The sequence below is a fragment of the Notolepis coatsorum genome (genome assembly GCF_963971535.1).
Source record: "Notolepis coatsorum genome assembly, chromosome: 11".
NCBI classification, from domain to species: Eukaryota; Metazoa; Chordata; class Actinopteri; order Aulopiformes; family Paralepididae; genus Notolepis; species Notolepis coatsorum.
The window spans coordinates 91,392,051-91,410,242 of NC_140175.1; the positions used below are offsets into that span (position 1 = coordinate 91,392,051).

Sequence of the window (18,192 nt, forward strand, 5' to 3'; positions counted from 1 at the left end):
TTGCACAACTGATTTGACAAAAAAAATCACCAAGGGGGCTTTACCCCCCCCCCCCCCCTACCCCGCACCCTCCCTTGCCTGACCATGGCATTTAGTGAAATTATGCTACTGCTCTAGGGGCTGAGCCCCCCTAGAGGTCTGATGCTAGAACCGCCCCTGGTGGCAGAGCTACTCGCCTCATCGATTGGCCGTCAGCTAGTTGGTGATGCAAAGTGGCTGACGAGGCCCAATTGATTGGACATTGTCCACACCTGGGCCACCTCTCAGAGAGGAGGTGTTCCAGGTGTGCTCCATTGTGTCACTCACATTTGAAAAGGGTTCATTTTCGGTCGCAGGTTTTTTTTTTCATGAACTGGTCAGGAAAGACCCCTGTGTTTATGTGCCAGCATTTTCTGTAAGTACTTTTTGGTTCACCCTTTTACTAGCACACTACCAAATGGTTAACCCTTTAATACAGAAGGTTAACCCTTTCACTGCCACATGACAAAGGGTTAACCCTTTCACAACCACACTACAGAAGGTTAACCCTTTCACTACCACACTACAGACGGTTAACGGTCTAGTGTGGTAATGAAAGGTTAACCTTCTGTACTAGTGTGGTAGTGAAAGGTTAACCTTCTGTAGTGTGGTAGTGAAAGGTTAACTGTCTGTAGTGTGGTAGTGAAAGGTTAACTGTCTGTAGTGTGGTAGTGAAAGGTTAACCTTCTGTAGTGTGGTAATGAAAGGTTAACCTTCTGTAGTGGTAGTGAAAGGTTAACCTTCTGTAGTGTGATAGTGAAAGGTTAACCTTCTGTAGTGTGGTAGTGAAAGGGTTAATAAAGATTTTTGGTAACTTGCAACTCTGCCTCTTGTTGTTTCCCTTCACCACAGGGTTTCTTTAAAGATGTGGTTCTGATTTTGAGTGCACACAAAATAAATTTCAACAAGCCTCATTCAGCTTGTACAGACCGGAGTGCGCCCCCCCATTGACCTTATATATTGGTATAAGATATTCCTTTATTGATCCCCTTGGGGAAATTTGGCTGCCATAGCAGCATGTGGGAGGGGGGAGGCAAGGTATGGGCAGGGTAATGGTAGAAAGACACAAATATAGGCAATAAAATGAGACCTGAATATAAAAATGTGAGGAAAAATAAACTAAACAAAGGTGCAGATGAGGGGCGGTTATATTATGATAGAATAAATATAGGCAATATTTTTATATATATATATATATATATATATATATATATATATATATATATATATATAATGTGTGTGTAAAAATAAACTGTTTGTGTTTGAGCCACTGTTAACTATCCAGAGCTAGTATGAGGAAATGCATGAGATGAGATAATACTTTATTAATCCCCTTGGGGAAATTGTGCTGAGACTCTTTATCAATCGACATCACAGGTAAGCAGGAAATCGGGCTTAACCATCCCTTTGAACCAAGAGTGTGTCTGGGAGGCCCCCAGTGCCACTATGCTTAACCCTTTAACTACCACACTACCAAATGGTTAACCCTTTCACTGTGACAATACAGAAGGTTAACCCTTTCACTGCCACATGACAAAGGGTTAGACCTTTCACTATACCACACTACAGAAGGTTAACCCTTTCACTACCACACTACAGACTGTTAACCCTTTCACTACCACAAGGTTAACGTTAGGTTATGACTATAACCAAGTTCTGTTAGTTAGGGGCGATGCTTGGCATCGCCTTCTGCACTATCTCGCGTACGTGCACGCGTACTGAATAAACCACAAATGTACCTCTAATACCAGTATTAGTCTGACCACACCCCTCATCAGCTTACCTTCATAAGCAGGTGTGTGGTCACCTGCTCTCCTCCTTCCCAAGCTTTCACCACAAGGTGAGGACAAGGGCTGCAGCGGCGTCCGATGCCAAGCATCGCCCCTAACTAACAGAACTTGGTTATAGTCATAACCTAACGTTCTGTATCGTTAGTGGCTTAGCTTGGCATCGCCTTCTGCACAAGGGAGGCCAAGCGGAGCCACTTGGCTGACAAATACACCCCGCTGACAGCCCCCCAAAACCATCAGAACAGGGAGGGCCGAGCCCCCCCGACCCCCCCTAATGGAGGGTAGCCCCCCTATTAGGGACGTCACGGGAGGGCGACGGACCCGACCGTGCGAAGAGGCACTCAAGCAACTCAACGCACAGGGTGAGCAGACCGTGGCTTGACCCACGACTACACACACGCACAACCCGCATGCCACCCGGGAACGAACGGAGGAACAACCTCGTTACTGCCCCCAGAATCACGGGGTCAAGGGCAAACCCAACCCCGTGGCAAGGCCGTAGCAGCGGAGCACGAAGGAAGACCCAGACCCACCAAAAGGACTGGACTCCCTGGAATGGGGGCCCGGAGAAGTCCATGATGCCAGCATCAAGACCCCACCAGGTGGGCACGTAGTGCCCCGCCCCCCACATCGCCAGCGTATTCGGACAAAGGCCCCTCAGTTACTGCACCTGGTATTCCCAGGCGGAACCAACCAGGCCAGTAAGCCGAGCGGGCCCCGTCCCCCCAATAGTACACCGCCTGGCACACTGACCCTGCAGAATAGGCAGTCAGCATGGCCGGAAGCACACAAAAAAGGTTAACCAACGGAAGCAGGCAGCGCACCGGGGAAAAACCAGGCAACAGGCTGTTAACCCTAGCCTGGAGACTGCGGACGAGACAGGCGCCAGAGGGGACAGCTGAACACAGCCGCCCCGGCGGAAGGAGCGTAAGCTGGCGGTGTTGCATGACCAAGCCTCCATTTAACAACCCCCACCCAGAGGGGTCGAGGCAGAGAAGGCTGACACGATTGGCAGACGTCATGAACGTGCAGGGGCACCCTCAACCGGTGAACCCGGGAGTTGACACTGCTCCAACACACCAGGGAATCAACCACCTCGGTGTTACCCAATGCGGTGGTTGTTCCTATAACCCCTCAAGAAAAAACTCCAAAACACACCTGCGGGTATACACCGGCTATACCGCAGTACAAGTGTTTCAGTTTCCAAAAAGGGTTAACCCAGGCCTACGGGTCGCAAACATCACTTCGGACCGGGCCTGGCGGTACGGGAAGCACAGGGTCACCAGAGGAGGTCAAAAAACCACCCCCACAGGCCCCTCTTCGCCATGCGTGAGAGAGGAGCGAAAAACAATGGAGAACCAGCCCCTAAGCACACCGTACCTGGTATTCCCCGGCGGTCTCCCAACCAAGTACTAACCAGGACCAACCTGTGTAGCGGCCGAGATCCGACGAGATCGAGCGCGTACAGAATGGCATGGCTGTAAGCCATGACGACAGTGCTGAGTAAAAACATACCCAACCAGGGTCTCCATAGCGCTTAACCCTGTGTGACACCCAGACCGACCTGGCATTTTTCCCCCTGAAAAAAGCCCAAGTCCCTCAGGGTACCAGAACAGCAGATCTGCATCCCCGGCGGACAACGGGTTCAACTGATCTGGACCAGCGTGACCAGAACCAGTCCCGTGCCCTAACCACGCCGACATGCCTACTCCAGGAGAAGGGCAGATATGCGTGTTGATCTTAACATGAAAAGAAGGCGCCACCCAGACGTCGGGACGAACCGCGCCTGGTGGCCCACCCCAAGGGCGTGAGACCCCACTACATATGTTCAGATCCATCCCGTCATCATCCCCCAGACATGAACGAGGATCCGTCGACAACCCACCCAGGTCATGGGATGTGGTCGCCGGAAGAGGAAAAACCCCCATCTCAGTTGCTTTATAAAAACGCTGTTTCAACCACAAGCAACTAAGGCGTGCCAGTCAATCGCCTGTTTACAGCGAGCTAGCACTATACGTGCGTCGGGACACACCCCCATCAATGAACAGGCTATTTAGACCTGTCATTGAATCCCCAAGGCGCCCAGGGGAACGACAAGAGGGGTGTGACACTCCCTAACTCCAACACTTCTGGAATAGAAAGAAGGAAGCATCAACAGTATGTATCCCAGTCTACACAGCCGGGGTAAAAAATGTTCACATTTTTACATCCCACCACCCTCCCATAGGAAAGAGACGGGGATCCCCAGAGAGACTTCCCACGCGAGCTGTACAGATTGAAAAGAATATATTGCACCTTGAGCCATGTAAAAAACTGGTTTTAGGGCCTCCGGGGAAGAGGCACCGAACCCATACACACTCAATAAACGAATTGAATCGAATATACATACAATAGAAAAGGACCCTTCTAGAGGGTCCACTCACTTTGACAATCTGAGGAGGAAGGCTCTGTACTCTGATGGAGGCTTCCTCACATGGATCACATGGAAGAAGGAGTCCGAACTCACAGAAGGCCTGAGTAGGCGCTTGGTGAGGAGGAGCCCTGACCACCCCCCCTGAAAACAGATCCATCACATGGACCTGAACAGCACACGGAAGTCCTACCAACAGAGACGCGCACGGTGACGTACTCTATGGCGGGGGAATTCCTGCGGTGCACACGCCCAATATACCAGGCCGTGGGACCAGGAACTCCCTCCCCCCCCCCCCCCCCCCCCCCCGTAACGTGCCGAACCGCCACGTGACGGGAACCTTGAAGGACAGGGGGTGTACCCCTGACCGACAGAACAATGGGGAGAGGAAAGGTTACCAGTTCACCCCTTTACGACCCCACACCCATGATACGACGTAACGACAAAAAGAGAATATGACACAGTCATAGTCAGCTCTATGAAGCGTTTCACAGCTCCACACAGCGCACGAGCTAACCTGCTATCTGATTTTTACTAAGGAAAAACACAGAATAGAGAGGGCTCTAAGAACCCCGGTCCAACATACACATGTGCTTCTGTGGCCAGTACAACCCAGTTGTAGGTCACATGACACACACAACCCATCATCATCACAATGAGAGAATACATCATTCTTGATTAGTATCGACCACAGGCCTTGCTAAGCACACGACAGCAACCAAACCAATTTCCCTTTAGGAAATAAGTTTCTCCAGCAGATTTAGCACAACCTCAGCAATCAAGCTGAGAGTTACATCGTATCCCTACCACACAAAAGACACAATTAATGCACAACATGTCTGATAGGAGGTGATAAAGTCCCCAGGGAACCGGGGGGGAAAAACACAATCCTATTTTACCCTCAATACGGCCAGTTAAAACAGGAAAACCTGTTAATGTGTGAACTCACTGTCCATTGTCATTACAGTCTGAGAAAGAACATTCTTTTACTCACTCGTCACCAAGCATAGCTTCATAGGTTAGTTGCCTTAGTAGTGAGTACACGGTACACATAAACACCATGATGTTTCTCACACAACAACCAGATCAATACATCACGACCTGCACGGAGAAGCTACTGCCAGTGACAAAAACAGCTCACACACAACCCGCAACGTATCTCAAATGCATTGCAACAACACACGTTTTGGGAAAAAACACCGTCATTCACAATACATTTAGCAAGGTAAAACCAGAAGACGTGTTATGAGGGTCTGGCCAACCCCGTACCTGCCCGGAACGCAGATCAGCGAAGTGCAGTCACAAGCCACCGTAGAACACAGCCCTCTTTGTTGACGCAATCCCCGTCTAGGCTCAGGCAGGGTTGACGAACATCCCCTGTCAAGGATGACGTCGTGGTCAAGAGTGTAAAACATGTTAAAAATCAAAGCACGTTCAACAGAATAGCATCAAGCTAACGGCTGCTCCAACCGTTCGGGTGCTATCGCTTCCGCTCGCGAGACGCCGATCTACGACGCACGCGATCAGGAGCGAGCTCCCGGCGGCGCGCGAGAAGCCAAGCTACCCCGCGCCAGGCCACCGACCGGCTAACCGTAAGCTATGAACATGTAAACAATGACATAACACTCACCCAGACAGGCCGCCGTTCTGAACCCTCCTCACTTTTTAAGAGAAAAGAGAAAACAAGACGTCAACACCGCTTCACAACGGTGACATTAACACGTCCGGCGGAATCAGCACAGTACCAACTGGCCTGTATAGCTGACTTTGAACATGAATCTGCCGCTATCGCACATTACATGCACATATCCCCTCGTGAAGGAATACTCTCATTTGGATATGAAAGATGGGGTCTTAACACGGTGACAGAGAGAATCCACTCGTCCAGAACACACAGGGATCACCAGTGTCAATGGTCGCGGCCCACTAGTTAAAACTATAATGGTCGCCAGACCAAGGCCTTCTGTCGCCTAGACGGCTAAACAAAGGACCCTAGCCTGGGGCCGGTTTCCATAAACTTTGTCTAGTAGCCCCCATAGCACTAACAGACAAGTGGAGCCCGCCAGCAAACACTACTCACCCAACCTGGAACGCACCGCTCCTCACAACAGCGGCATGTCCGACAGTTCAGCTGTGGCCTGACAGGTTTCACCCCAACAAACACAGCAAGGAACTGCAGTTGAGAAGCATGCAGCGGCGTGCTCCCAATACGAAAACCGGTGGAGGGTTTGTAGAATGATCATCATCTTCTAGACACTCCAGTACGAAGACAATATCGCCGTATTTTCTCGAAAATAGTGAGAGAGAAAATACAGATATGATGTCAACGTATCCTTGTTTCCCAAGCTGTTCCTAATCCAATTTCTTCCATCATGGTGTCAAGTGTGGGGATCTACCGAGGCACCTCTTCCTTGTGGTGAAAGCGAGAAGGAGGAGAGCAGGTGACCACACACCTGCTTATGAAGGTAAGCTGATGAGGGGTGTGGTCAGACTAATACTGGTATTAGAGGTACATTTGTGGTTTATTCAGTACGCGTGCACGTACGCGAGATAGTGCAGAAGGCGATGCCAAGCTAAGCCACTAACGATACAGAACCTTCTGTAGTTTGGTAGTGAAAAGGGTTAAGAGCTTTAACATGACTGGTCCCAGGGTATAAGACTAATTTACTCGGCTCAGGTTAAGACAGAACACTTGGCTACATAATTAATATAAAGGATATCGTTTTAATTGCTCCAATTTTGGGCAAATTGGTATTTGACTATATAGGTTATAGGGTCGGGAGGAAGTTGTTTAATGTTTAAAAAAAATCGGAGGATGATCATTTCTCAGTTAGAAATTGACGACTGCAATTATTCAGTGGAGACTTTTTAATTCCTCCCTATACTATTCATTAGTCCTTATTACAATATTAATTAAGGGCTAATTATCAACTCTCTCACAGCTGGGGGCATTAAAAGGCCTACGCATGTTATCGTGCGTAATTGCCCCCCATTGAGTCATTCGGATGTACATTATTCAACCGTTCATTGATGACTTAATAGCCCTTGCCTACACATCGTGAGCAACCCACGTAACTGCACGAATGGATCAAATTGTTGGAGCGTATACGTAATCCGTGTGTGGTTTACGGTGCAGACGGCTCACCATCTATTCTGTCTCCAGCTCAGCATCAGGACCGCACGGGCTTTACGCGCGCGGGCTCCATTCACGCAAACAGGAGGAGGAGGCGGCGCGTGTCGGTTTCAAACCTGTGTACTCTCTCGGTGATATTTGTCGATTTCGTTTTGAGGCGTAAACGCAACAAACCGGTTTTTCGTGCTCTTTCGGAATCTCTGCTGTCGCGTCACCTCGGAGCACGTTTCACTATCTCACAAAGGGGGAAGTTATACAGCGAACAGGTGCGTGGAGAGGTTTTCTACTCGAATTGGGTCAATTCTTTTGGCATGCACGATTTGTAATTGATTTACGTTAATAAAAACGCCTACTGCTTCACAAATAAGCGTCCGTCATTAAAGTGTGATATCATGTGTCGATGATAAATAGGCCGGTTCCTTCGTGGATTGGGCCGTTTCGTTGCCGTTCCGGTTTCTCAGCTAATCTATTTCCTACAGGTGGGATCTTGTCGGTTTTGCCCGAGACTTGCCCCAGAACAATAAGTGTGTCCCGTGATTTTCACACGTCTCCCGTTGTGTCAACACGTTTAATATGCCGTGCGCTTGGATTCCATCCTGATGGTGTGTGAATTGTCCTCCTCGCAGCTGTGTGTACTGTGTAGACTACGTGGAGCCTAATTTGGGAGCCAAGCAAGCAGAGCCATGGACGCGCTAAAGAAAGGGCTCAACAAAGCCAAGGATGGGGTCGTGGCGGCGGCAGAGAAGACCATCCAGGGAGTGGCTGACGTGGCGGGGAAAACAAAGGATGGAGTCACATCTGGTAAGCTATACATCATGCATATTAAAATGATCTGTGCATTAAAAATAATATATATAATTATATATATATATATAAAACCTGATGCATTTCCTTATTAGCCGGAACAGCCCACTAAGGCTGCTGCATGGACTTAATATCATAATTAGCCTACTCCATACAAGTGCAAAGGTTATGTAATCAGTGGCGGTTATCAAATCCAGTTTCTAGGAAAAAGACACTAATGTGCCTAAAGCGCTCGGCGGGAAGGAGGTCACTATACATGGGAGTAAGTGCTCTATTCACCATCACCCCACCCCCACGCCTTAAGAGTTCTCCCTCCCTTAGTGGGGTGGGAAAGGCCTAGGGCTATACCAGTATATAAAGCGTTGACCTCTGTATGATAATTATCGTATTTGTACGATAATGTTGCCCTCTGTACTATGTACGACCAATCAGGCATGTGCACACATAGAGCCCAAAGGGTGCTCGAGCACCTGCCCTTTTGTGCCTCATAAGAAAATGCATGCGCATAGGCCAAGTGCCCTTTTCTGCGTTTGAGCACCTGCCGCTTTAAAGTCCTGTGCACGTCCCTGCGACCAATAATGCCAAAAGTCCCATAATGTACGATAATTTGATCATTTTGTGACACTTAGCATTAGTTGGGACGGTGTAAACCCAACAAACCGGTTTTTCATGCTCTTTCGGAATCTCCCCGCTGTCGTGTCACCTCAGAGGATGTTTCACTTCCTCACTAAAGGGGGAAGTTACAGCCAACAGGTGCATGAAGGTTTTCTACTAAAATTGGGTCAATTTGTTTTGACATGAACGATTTGTAATTGTTTTACTTTCACAAAATACACCTACTGCTTCACAAATAAGCGTCCATCATTAAAACGGTTGGTTTCTCCATAATTTGATAATTTTGTGACTGATATTATTATTAGTTTTAATCAGTCCAATTATTCATGTCCATCCATTATTTGCTTAAGGACAAGGTCATATTAGTTCCTACCTGTCACTGTTTACGGGGGACACAGTTGTGTAACAGAAATCAGGGTTACAGCCTTATTTGAAGATTGCACAACGGTATGTGGAACCTGAGCTGATGAGGTAAGCGTGTTCATTTAATTTCCATAGGTGATATGTACTAGGGTATACTATTCAGAGTTGTTATAGCATACTGTTTAGTTGTTCTCTTGGTTATGACTTGTGTACAATCTTTTCCCTCAAAATACGATAATTATAAACCTCTGGTACGATACTTTAACATTTTCCATCTGGCAACGCTACCGGTACACCTTGCTATTTCTCACACATAACAAGCAGAGGGAGGAAATTCTCACAGCAGTCAGGGGAATTGGCTGCGTTGTTGTTTTTTGTTGTTTGTGCCAAGTATACAGTTACAGTATGAAGGTGTGATAATGTAAGTTATTGTTTGGGGAGCTGGGTTTTAAGGGTGTAAACTTGAGTTACGGTAGATAAAGGGCAACAACACAGGAGTGAGAAATAATAATGATGTACTATATGACTCTTCCATGCTCAGCCGGCCCTGGGGACCCCACTAACCAACAGATTCATGGAGAGATGGTGTTGATACATCTGGTCCACAAGGTCGAGCAGAGAAGATGGCTATGTAGACGAGCCGAGTCATCCTTAATGAGAAGTGATCACCGGTTTTACAGTTGCAAAGTAGTGCGAGATCATTTCCACTGGTTGGATAAGCACGCTAACCACAGGAGATGAGAGAAACCAACACATCATCCACTGTAGCATTCGTTCAGGCGAGAGAGAGAGAGACGGAGAACATTATACATGTCAAAATATAATTATAAATTACCCAGCAAGCATTGGGCTGACCGCAGTCCATGGCCAACTGACTGTTGCGTTTTAACTTCACATGAATTAACATTAGAATTAGCCTTTTATTCAATGCAAATGTACACTTTCCCATGGGAAGACTTTACCTGAAACATTGAAGATGCCGTTTGGAGTGCATTTATCAATTATTTGATGCAGTTGTTTTCTTAGCCTGCATTTGAAATCGTCATCTGACACATTATTATTAACGTGTGGTGAGGTCTGTGGGACCATGATGCAATTACTTATTATGTTAACCTGACACTCATTGGCCGCGGCTCGTTTTATGTGAAGAACATAACGTTCTCAACTTCTCACCCAACGACCAGTAGATGGCTAACGGGACATCAACATTTTAGCTGGGTACAGAAACGGGACTACCCATGGTTTGTTTGATTTTCTCCTCTATTGAGATTCATCCTCATTTGAGACTCAGTCTGACTGCTGTACGTTCAGCCTCGGAGCAAACTAACTGCTCCTGATTATTTTGATTGGACTAATTACCTTAATCCTATAATTGTGACACAGAACTAATGGGTAGATTGTTTGCATCGTTGTTGGCGACGCCTTAAGTCACAATAAAGCTCATTTCCATTTTCTGACTCATCGTTTCATTTGAAGAAGATAAACAAAAGTAATTGGGCTCTTGACTTGTAAGAAGCTGATGATTTGTTGAGCGAAGGGCGCATAGAGTCTACTTCAGTCATCTTTTGATTGCAAAGATTACATGACGCCACAAAGCAAGCAAAAGATGGAGCTGGAAAACGATCAAGGCTGCAGTGCCAAAAGCAGTGTGTGCGCGTGCGAAAAAGTTGCCAAAATTTTTTGTGAAAGACAAGTGATTGCAGCATTAGAGGGATCTAACACGTGTTTAAAAATCCAGCAAATCGAGTAACTTTTCTGTGATTACTAGCTTTTTACACATTTCTTGGTTCATTGTTCCTCAATTCATCTCGACTTCTTCTTTCTCCTCTCTACCCCACCTCTCCTCTCTAGTGGGCGGAGCCATGGTTACCGGGGTTACCGACCTGGCTCAGAAGACTGTCGATGCCGCCACGGGATTGGTGAAGAAAGATCCAGATCCAGCAGACAAACAAGAGGTGAGAAAGGATACCTGATCTACTGGTCGTCTCGGGGGAGATATCTGCCATTGCACTGTGACTCATGCACACACGCACACACACATATATATATAATATATTATATTATATATACTAGGGATGCCCCGATCACGTTTTTTGCCACCGATCACCGATCGTCTTGAGCCATATCGGCCGATACAGATAGTTTTTGATTAAAAAAAAGAAATAAAAAAATTATTTTATATAATTTCTTTAAATTTTTTTATAAAGTATATATATATTATATAATTAGACTTGTACTTGTAGTTGTATTATCTGCGAGACAACGCCACCACGCAACAAGTCAAAATGCTCGCTATCTGCAAACGGCTCCACTCTCTGTGTGTATACTCTGCTTTGGAATCACATTCAGCGTGGGGCCTGAGAGTGCTGGGGCTGATGTTCTGCAGATGGATACTATTGAGTCAGAGCGATAGTTCAACAGGGTCTGAAACGTGTTAGCCAATGTTCAGCTGCAAAAACGAATAATGTCAATTATGTTATAAGACATTGATATCAGTAGCTACTGCTAGATGACGTTAGACAATGCATCATGTATTAAAATAAAGTGAACTATTTAGTTTACTGGATCATTTCGTTGTGATCTAACGTGAGCTAACGTTAGCTACCTATGCTAACGGAGGTCTCATGCTGGCGCATCCCTATCATTCTTAAACTGAAATGCGCATTTGTTGATATCAGGAGCTATCAGTAGCTAGCCAGTTAGACAATGCATCATGTATTAAACTAAAGTGAATAGTTGACCGTGTAGTTTTGTTTAAACAGTAATGTTAGCTCGGTAGCTCGCTACCCAGCACCTGCGAAAACGAATGCCAAACTGTCACGTTGATATCAGGAGCTATCAGTAGCTAGATAACATTATACAACGCCTCATGTATTAAACAAAAGTGAATAGATGACTGGGCCATTTTGTTTAATGCTGGTTATGTTGAAAGAGGAGCTCTGCGGTGCTCATGCACTCGACTCTTGCCGTAAGAAGGGTTTGTTGACAACATGACACGGGTATGGGAGGGGGAGGAGTAGGAGGGGCAAGACGCGCAGCAGCAGAGCTCTGTGTGGCTGTGAGAACTCCTCTGAGAATTGGATCATGTTTTCCGTGTCATTGATCGGTTTTGACGATCGGCGAAAATAAAGCATTATCACCGATCACCGATCGGATATTTATACTGATTATCGGCCGATAACGATCGGTGGCCGATCGATCGGGGCATCCCTAATATATACATGAGAAGCATCAGTAATATTCATTCACTTGTGATATTGGACCATTATCCACCTCAGAAATTGTAGTTTCCAGAGTGGTTCATACCTCCATTTTATGACTGCCTGCCACACAGCTTCTTGCTATGTCAAAATGGCCCCCTGACCTTGAGTCCGCCACTTCTCTCTCTCTCACTCTTGAGTATCTGCCACAGCCAAGGTTGGCTGTTGTGCGTCGTTTGTTTGTCTGTCTGGCAGGCCACAGGTTTGTCTGTCTGGCAGGCCGCCGTAGGTTTGTCTGTCTGGCAGGCCGTAGGTTTGTCTGTCTGTAGGTTTGTCCGAGATTCAGTCTAGTACGGCAGACAATTTGCTGCCATGACACCATCTGAGAATGAAATTATTTTCATCCCTTTCCTGAGTTGTTCCTGTTTTTCCCCTTGTACTCCGTGTGTCTCTCTACATATACTGTATATTTCTCTATATATCGCTCTCTACATCTCTACATATATCTTTCTCTATATCTCTACATTTCTCTCTACATATCTCTCCATCTCTCTACATACCTCTTTCTCTCCATATTTCTCTCTTTCTACACCCCCCCCCCCCCCTCTCTCCCTCTAAGTTCTTCTGTCCTTATTGCAGTAGGCACATTTGCATTAAGATCTAACAGGCTGGGATCGCTCATGAGACGGAACCCTTTGGGAGAGTGAGATCAAAGCTGAATCTTCATGTGGACTCCCGTTTCTAAAACGTCGAAAATCCATTAAGTTAGCTTTTTACATCATCTTCACATCATACAATCAACAGAGAAGACAAAGGTGGAAACCACTGTGCTCTTCACAACACCCCCCCCCCCCATCTCCACCCTCCGACAAGAGCCCCTTCATCATTTAACGTCTGCCCCAATTATAGCGCAAACCAACACCAATCAAACCGGAGGAAACTCATTAGACGGAGAGAGACGGGACCTCGGCGGCTTCCTGTTTTTACACACAAGACGACAGTGTTAACACCGGAGCTGCCATTTTGACGCCAATCGGGAGAGGGAACGCTGGTCTCCGTGGTCCCCCTTCCTCCGCCCCCATTGGTTTACGTCACGATTAATAAGGCGTTAAATGGGCCGTTATTCAGGAGGGATGACTAAATTAGCCTGTAATTACCCTGTGTGTCTCATCCCCCATGAGTGGTAGGAAATGATAAGCCAATAAAATATTTCCCCAGGCGAGCGGAACACTTAGTCCATAAGAATGTTTGTTGTGGCCTCTCGTTACCCTGTGCCTTAATTACTCGTCATTCATTATCCTGTGGTATCCATAACTGTCACAATAACGCGCCAGCGTGCAAGCACACACACACACACACACACAACATACAAGGCATGCAGATTGTGACTTGTTAAAAAAAACACATTAATGTGTTTTGATTGGTTGGGGCTGCTTAAAAACATCCCAGCAACAGTTGATGCTGTCGTGAGAATCGAGGCATCCCAACAAATCTTCAGCATTCAGTTATATTGAAGCCGCCCGGGAAGCAGTGTGGTAGTTTTTCCAGCGTACAGCTTCTTATCACTGACACAATATCCTGCATGTCTTTTTAATTTCAAAGTGATGTGATTGTGGTATTTCCTGTAGGCCATCGGATCGACTCCTTCCCTGAGTGGCTGTGGTGTGATTTGGTACTGGTCGGTAGGCAGTGAGGTAGCTAGATGGCTGTGGTGTGGTTTGGTGTAGGTAGGTAGGTAGCTAGATGGCTGTGGTGTAGGTAGTGAGGTAGCTAGATGGCTGTGGTGTAGGTAGTGAGGTAGCTAGATGGCTGTGGTGTAGGTAGTGAGGTAGCTAGATGGCTGTGGTGTAGGTAGTGAGGTAGCTAGATGGCTGTGGTGTAGGTAGTGAGGTAGCTAGATGGCTGTGGTGTAGGTAGGTAGGTAGGTAGCTAGATGGCTGTGGTGTAGGTAGTGAGGTAGCTAGATGGCTGTGGTGTAGGTAGGTAGGTAGCTAGATGGCTGTGGTGTAGGTAGTGAGGTAGCTAGATGGCTGTGTTTTTAGTACCGGTAGGGTCTCATAATAACCCATTGGTGAAATACAATGAGGACACTGCACATGGAATTATATTAGTCTCATTAGGAGGAGGGGACAGCGGCTGGACAGACAAACACACGGAATAGACTGATGGGCAGACGGACAGACTGACAGGCAGACGGTAAAACAAACAAACGGACAGGCAGGCAGGCAGGCAGGCAGATGAGCAAATTGACTGATAGAATGACAGAATCTGTATGGATGGCCGTCGGACACAGTCTACTGGTTGTTTGGCTGGTGTTCCTAGACAGACACACAGCAACCTGGCATTCCCAGGTGTTATGTGTACCTTTCACATGGTGGAGGGTATACTTACTGTCTGTGCGGTATATTCACATGGAGGTGGGTATATTTACTGTGGTGTTGCATTCACATTGTGGTGCGAGTGTGGTGTCATTAATTGTTCCTGTAAATGACATTTGTTCTGTGTAATTGGACACGGGTGTCGTGACGAGGCTCCACGCCCTATATGAACAGACCAGGAGCTCGTCACTGCAGTGCTCTCTCACCTGTGCTCTCACCATTTTGCTTTTTGCCCACTGTCATTTACTATTATTGTATCCTGAACCAAGGAGGCTGGTGCACCCAGCTCTCCACTTTGGTCCTTTAAAGGAAAACGCCAACATTTTGGGAAATTAGCTTATTTGCCATCTTCCCTGGAGTTAGACAAGAAGATACATACCTTTTTCATCTCTGTGCATGCAATAGGCTTAGGGAACGCCCGCACCGTTAGCTTAGCTTAGCGTCAGTCACTGGAAGTAGGTTCCTCCAGCAGCCTAGTTCCCAGCCTACTTCCCAACAGTCACGAAATACACTCAATACAACTCCAAAACGTTCCTGTAAACATGTTGTGAGCTGTGTATTTACCACGTGGAGAAATAAAAAATAATTGAATTCGACATTTACGTTTTCTAAGCAGATATACTCTGAACTATTTTTTGCCTAACCACTCACTCCTCTGCGCTCAGTGATTTCACGCGACGCAGTGCTACTTTCTAACGTCGAGGTCAGTGTTTACATGTTCATTTCATTCAAAGGATCTGAACCGATTGAAGTTATTATGGATACCATGACTGGTAAGTTTTCTTTTATGTTTTTAGATGGAAGGCTGTATTCCATCTGTCTAACGTTAGCGAATATTGTGAGATTGATGAATAGGACGTTACTTTGCTGGACTATCCGACCTAGTATAATATCCCTCAGCGGGCCCTGCATCCCTAGGCTTTTGATTCAATGCTAATTTCGCTTGCTGACTGGCGTTACATGATTAGCCCATATCGTGACTGTGCTGCACGCCAACAGGGTTCGGACGAGTGAATCCACACACGGGGAGTGACGTCCAGCAGGATCTACCAGAAGTCTACCACAGTCAACACCTCTGAAGAGAGTAGGCTACTGCAGCCACACGCAGAAACCCTGGCACCCAGCTGGACACCCAAAGTGCCTTCCACACTTTTTCAACTCATACGTATAATTTTTAGACTATTTTTAAACTGAATCATTTTAAACTATTTTTATTATTTGTATTACTGAAAACTGTAAACAGAGAGCTATTGGGATGCTAGATCCTAATGTGAAACACTGTGATTTACCATACCTTGCTACCTGTCTATCTTTTTTATGCTCGCTTATGCCTGCATTTTTTTACTGTTCGTGAAGCACTTTGAACTGCAACCTCTGTATGAAAAGTGCTATACAAATAAAGTTATTATTATTATACGTGGGGAATAATTGTGTTGTATTTTTGCACCGCTTATTACAAAATAAACGACAGTATTTATCAGTTTGGGTTCTCTTATTTATGCTAATCTGCCATGTGTATGCCTAATCATTTGAGTTGTAGAGTGAAATGTCTAATTACACATAATGACTACACAGCTTATGGTCATAAAACAAATTTAACATTTATATAAATAATCTAGAAGGTATTGTACTAAACTGCCATGTGTATTACAAGTTCTGTGGTCACATGTAACGTTCTGTGAAGTACAAAGAGTTAAGAACACAACAAAACATGTATTTGTGTGATTAGGTCTCTATAGGCCAGGATGTGTTACACAAGCTTATTAGTATGTATCCACAAAGTGTGTGACCAAGACTAATGGTAAGTATCAACAAATAAGATAAGATATTCCTTTATTGATCCCCTTGGGGAAATGCAGCAATCATAGCAGCATGGGGGGAGGGAAGGTACAGGTACATGGTGGAAGTAGAAGACATGATATACAGGTCATAAAATTATAGTGTGGTGGGGAAATAAAAAAAAAAAATAGGCAGTGTAAATAATATAACAAACTCTTGAGTATGAGCAAGTGATTTCCATTCTACTGTCGAAGAGAGCGGTTGTGTTCCTAGAGCTCCCGGAAAACCTGATTTTAGGCTGAAAACTGAATGTTGCACAAAGGGAATCTTGGACAGAAGTGCCAAACCATTTAGGTTATAAACACAAGCTTGTTGTTTTTTTTTTTTTTTTTTATTATCTTTCTTCCCCTCCTTTTTTCCCGATTTTTCTCTCATCCCACCCTTCCTGGTTGTTGCGTACTTTCCCCTACTGTTGGTCCGGGAGACCGGAGACTGTCGCATGCTTTCCTCCAACGCATGTGCAGCCTGCCGGTAGGCCAACCTGGCCGCGCAGGTTCTCACCGGGGAGAGTGTAGCGTGTGGGAGGCCACACTATCTCTCCTTAGTTCCAACCCTTGCTGAGCAGGCGCCCCGACCGAACTGTAGGGGTCGCTGTCCACAACGCCCAGGACCCACCCTTCAGCTTTCCCACCCTCTGATACAGCCAATTGTATCAGTGTGAGAGGCCAACCAAGCTGATAGCAACGCCGGGAGCTGGATTCGAACAGGCGAATCCAGTGTCTCCCGGTGTTGGTGACGAACGTAATCTCCGTGCGCCACCTGCCCCCCCACAAGCTCGTTGTTGAATGTTAGTTAACGTTAGCCTGTTTAAAATCTGTCCAAAAACGAGACAGAGACAGATAATAGAACATTCTAGAACATCTGTATCTATTCAACAATTCTCTCGGATCTTTCTCATAACGTTACCGAACTAACTAACGCTGGGAAAACACATTCAACAAGTAACGATGGAGGGGTCGGGGCATGAGGTGATCGACTTCTCAGCTCTGGATGAAGAGTCAGGGATTTCCTGGGAGAGGAAACTACGACACCGCACCCCAACTCTCCCGACTGTCCCAGTTGCCTTCACCTCAACCAGACCATCATAGAGCTGAAAAGCAGAATCTCCACCCTCCACTCTATCCACCAGACTGAGCAACTCCTGGACATACTGCTTCCTAACTCACCTGACACCAAACTGCCTCACCACCTACTTCACTGCTACAGCTCCAGAGCCCCCCGGCCCCTGGCCTGGTTCTGACCACAGTCTTCGCCCACAGCCATCATGCTCCACCCCACTATCAGACCCCTGGACTGTTGTCGAGCACAACGACAGGAAACGGGGCAGGACCCCAGCCCTCACCCCCCATTTGCTGCCACCCATACACACAGAAAACAGGTACTCAGCTCTGAGCACCATGGTCACCCCCCGGGCCTCCTGCACGTAAGCGGATCAAGAGTCTCAGACGATGCCTCATCCCACCATCTACCAATCCAATAGACCACCCACATGCACACCCAAGCCCCGTCACCCGACGCCCAGGTTCTGTTAATTTCACTCCTTGTCCTTCTCAACTTCCGCGTCCTTCCACTGAGCGGTTCAGAGAATGTGCGCTGAGTGAAGCAGCTGTCCTTGTGCCCCAACAAGCACAGTCCAGGCCAG

The 18,192-nt window shown here is 46.6% G+C and overlaps 1 protein-coding gene across 3 annotated transcripts in view; it reads left to right on the top strand.

Moving 5' to 3' along the window:
- The first annotated feature begins 7,533 nt into the window (after positions 1-7,533).
- Positions 7,534-18,192, top strand: part of LOC311236420 (uncharacterized protein) — a 33,539-nt gene continuing 22,880 nt past the window's right edge. For 2 of the 3 annotated variants that reach the window (XM_084324098.1, XM_084324100.1), the window contains exons 1-3: positions 7,534-7,617; positions 7,978-8,152; positions 10,985-11,088. In XM_084324098.1, coding sequence (XP_084180224.1) covers positions 8,035-8,152; positions 10,985-11,088 — 222 coding nt within the window. In that variant the 5' untranslated portion in view covers positions 7,534-7,617; positions 7,978-8,034. Of the gene's footprint in view, positions 7,618-7,977; positions 8,153-10,984; positions 11,089-15,710; positions 16,128-18,192 lie in introns of those variants that run through there. The other variant, XM_084324099.1, reaches the window with a different exon arrangement.